General features: G+C 46.3%; 1 protein-coding gene across 1 annotated transcript; it reads right to left on the bottom strand.

The window, feature by feature from the left end:
- Positions 1-516: 516 nt before the first annotated feature.
- Positions 517-3,153, bottom strand: LOC102022900 (secreted seminal-vesicle Ly-6 protein 1-like). The gene is made up of 4 exons (XM_005378468.1): positions 3,093-3,153; positions 2,438-2,513; positions 1,747-1,860; positions 517-1,281 (listed from the first exon to the last, which is right to left on the bottom strand). Exons 2-4 carry the CDS (start codon positions 2,493-2,495, stop codon positions 1,157-1,159), a joined length of 297 nt encoding a protein of 98 aa, XP_005378525.1. The 5' UTR covers positions 2,496-2,513; positions 3,093-3,153; the 3' UTR covers positions 517-1,156.
- Between the last annotated feature and the right edge of the window lie 401 nt (positions 3,154-3,554).

Raw genomic sequence — 3,554 nt, 5'->3', positions numbered from 1 at the left:
AAGACTTTAACATATGAACACAGATACAAGAAGAAGCAAACACTGAGTCCATAGCAGTCATAAAAGAAACTGACAATTTTATTAAATTTGTAATCTACATATATTTGGAAACTATTGTTTAAGAAACTTTGAAAGGCCAGGCACTGTGGCGCACGCCTGTAATCCCAGCACCTGGGAGGCTGAGGCAGGAGGATCATTGTGAGTTCGAGACCAGACTGGGCTATAAAGTGAGCTCAAGGCCAGCCTGAACTGCAGAGCGACACCCTGTCTCAAAAAGAAAAAAAAAAAAAGAAAAAAGAAACTTTGAAAGATAAGGTATAGACTGGGAGATTATTCACAATATATGTCTTTGACACAGAACTTTTACTAAGAATATATTAAGATTTTTGACCCACACATTTAATAAAAAAAGGTCTGGGGATATAGCTCAGGGTGAAGGCCTTTCAATCCCCAGTACCACAAAACAAAAAAATTACTACTAACAATAAAATAAATAAATAACAATTACAAACAACATCAAGGTCAAACGTGACAGTATTTATTAGTGAAAAGGCTACAAAATGGAGCGTTTCCAGAAGACTAAGGAAGAGCAGTGCGTGAGTGCCTGCAAAATATAAATGCAGGGCTGGGGTGGAGTTCAACGGTAGAGCATGTTCTCAGCATGCCCAAGGCTATCAGTTCGAGCCCAAGAGTAAGGCAGAGACTAGACTTTGAAGCCCTTGTCCTCCGGCAGAACTGAAGATCCATTGAGAGCAGGAGTCCAATCTGGTATTCACTATTGCATGTTCAGAGCCTAATTCTAGTGATTAATAATTAGAAAATATTTGAAAAAGAAGGAGGAGGAGGAAGAGGAAAAGAAGAAGGAGAAGAAAAAAGAGGGAGAGAAGGGAGAGCTTGCTCTGTGCCAGTCAAGAAGGATAGAGGAAGAGAGGGAAGAAGGAGCACTGGGGCTGGTTGGAAAAAGAGCACATCTGCCTGAACTGGATGGAGCTGTTGAAAGAGCAATGCCTGAGGCTGAGTATAGGCAGGTAACAGGTCTTGGGCTGTGCTGGGAAAAGACAGCCCTAAGGCTGAGGCTGCAGGAGTACAGAGAAAGGCTGAAGGGGGCGGGGAAGCTTTGTGGAACATAGGAGAGGGAGAGGGAGGGCTGGGCCTTTCAGAGCTTATTACAGAAAGATGCATTATTGCAGCACGTGAACTCCACTTTAAATTTTGTGTAGAAGAGGGACATGGGGCTGCACAGGCTGCTACAGCTTTGCCGAGCATACTGGAGCTTGTCATCTGAAAAGGAAGAAAGATGGGAGTAAACAATGAATATGTGTGGACAGAATCAGCAACTCAGTGAACGAGGAGAAACAGCACATTACCCTGCAGCCACGCTCCTAGGGGAGCAGGGACATCAGCCATTCTGAGATGACTGAGGTGGCCTCTCTGAGCTGATCTCCAGCCCCTAATCGTGCCCACATGCAGACATCCAGTTTCTAAAAGTGCTACCGGTGGGATTTTACAGTCTTAATTTCTGTCACTTCTGAATATGTTTACCTAGATCTTTGAAGACCACTCAGAGACCCCTCAACAAGCATTCTTTTCCCCTAATAGGTCCGTTGGCCTACTCAAAACTATGGCAGCCCAGTACCAAAGCCAGAGAAACCTTTTCTACTTTTATTGGAGCACGAACCCTGCTCCTAAGAGGGTCACCTCCCTCAAGTCCAGGCAAGGGACACCCTGACAGCAGGTACTCCCTACCTTCATAGATCTTCTGCAGGAGGCACTGCTGGCCACTGTGAGTCTCGCAGAAGCCTTCCTTAGTGTCACAAACTCCATTAACATTTGTCCGATCACACTGGATACATGTCAGACCTGGAAAGGCAGAAGGGGCCTCAATGGTCAGGAGACAGCCAACACAGTGGCTCTGACTGCTGGACAAGGGAAAATGGTCATTCCCCTGAGCAGATACCTGAGGGAAGCCCTCATGGGCTTTGCAGGACTGAAGCTAAAATATTCCCACCCCACACACTACCAGGCATGGACGAGGCTTCAGGAAGGAAGAGATAGGGCTTGCTTCAGGGCATATCCCATTTCTGGGACCACTCTTCCATGTCCTTTTATTGCTTATCTTCATCCTCTGCAAAGAACGTTCCTTGTCCCCTTTCCAATTCAAATTCAGGGTTATCCAGAGGAAAGCTGGAGGAATTAGGACTAGCAGGGATTAGATTTGAGGAAGGAGAGCAGAGGAGCCTGAAGGAGGAGGAGAGGAGTGGGGTGGGCCCAAGGTGGAGAAAGCAAAGAAGAGAAAGAGGTATGGGTGATGAAGTGTGGCAATTGCCTCTAAAAGCCCTGCTCCCTGCCCCACACTTCCCCAAAGCCCAGCAATAATCTCTAGCCACCAGTTAGTCCGCTGGCCCAGCCCTAATCCTTCCTATCCCCACAGGCTCACCTTGCGTGAAGTCCAACAGCAAGGTGAAGCACAGCAAGAGCAGCAGGTACTTCCCCATAGCGGTGGTACCTAGGTCCTAGAAGCAACAGCAGTCAAGCAGTTACTCCAGCTTTATTATCCCAGGCCGAGAGCAGCAACCAATGGGAGCCCAGGCCAGAAGCTGAGTTTCCCCAGAGGCAGTGTGAGGAAAAGGCCCAGGTGCTACCTGCCTCATCGGCTGTCTCTCTCTCCTCCACTAGCTTTTTCTTGCATATTTTAGCTCTTAAATGGGGGAATCATGGCTGTGTGACTCATCCAAAGATAGTATGCGATCAGATGGCTGATGAGCCTGGACCAGTGTGGCATACTGTGCAATGACTTTCCATACCTAAGGGAATGACTTCCCCCAGCATGGAGAGTCCAAATTTAAACCTTCTGATTTCATGGAAATGGAGATGTACTGGGCTGTTATTCCAAAAGCCCTAACCCCAAACAACAGATTGGGATTTATCTATTAGGCGGGATGCAAGCCCAACTAGACTTTATAAACTTGATGGAATTTTAAAACATAGATCTCCAGAAACACATGTGTAGCTTTGGTGTCTCAGCAGCCCTAGGCACACTTTAGACCCTGGATCCACTCTTACTTAAATGTGGACTTTAAGAGTCAGCCTACCTCCTCTCCTCTGTACCTTCTCTTCCACCCTAAGAACTGGAAACCCACTGACTTGGGGGACATACCCTGTGGAGGTATAAGGTATAATTATTACCCAGCCCAGCACTGAAGTCTCAGAGATTGTCATTAGCCCACCCAAAAGCAACATAAGATGTGAATTAAAAGTTTGCAATACTTCAGGCTTAACATTATTCTATACGATTCTTTCTTTCACAAGAGCCTGTATAGTAGTCATTAACATTTCTTGTATAGATGAGAAAAAAATCTGGCCAAGGTGACAGAAAGGGTAAGTGGCAGATTTAAACCCAGCTCGAAGGGGCTGGGGATTTAGCTCAGCGGCAAAGCGCTTGCCTGGCAAGTGCAAGGTCGTGAGTTCGGTTCCTGGTACCGGAGAAAAACCAAAAAATAAAAAAAAAATAAACCCAACTCGAAAGACTACACTGACTCAGTCACTCTGTTAGT

The sequence above is a fragment of the Chinchilla lanigera genome, unplaced genomic scaffold, assembly GCF_000276665.1.
Source record: "Chinchilla lanigera isolate Chin_1 unplaced genomic scaffold, ChiLan1.0 scaffold00011, whole genome shotgun sequence".
In the NCBI taxonomy this organism is placed as follows: domain Eukaryota; kingdom Metazoa; phylum Chordata; class Mammalia; order Rodentia; family Chinchillidae; genus Chinchilla; species Chinchilla lanigera.
Note: the sequence above shows the minus strand (reverse complement) of the source record. Positions and strands in the feature narration are given on the sequence as shown.

Coding starts and splice junctions, on each gene's coding strand:
- LOC102022900 (XM_005378468.1), bottom strand. CDS start 2,495: ATGGGGAAGTACCTGCTGCTCTTGCTGTGCTTCACCTTGCTGTTGGAC. Junction 1,861..2,437: donor GCTGTTGGACTTCACGCAAG/GTGAGCCTGTGG, acceptor CTGCCTTTCCAG/GTCTGACATGTATCCAGTGT. Junction 1,282..1,746: donor CCTGCAGAAGATCTATGAAG/GTAGGGAGTACC, acceptor CTTCCTTTTCAG/ATGACAAGCTCCAGTATGCT.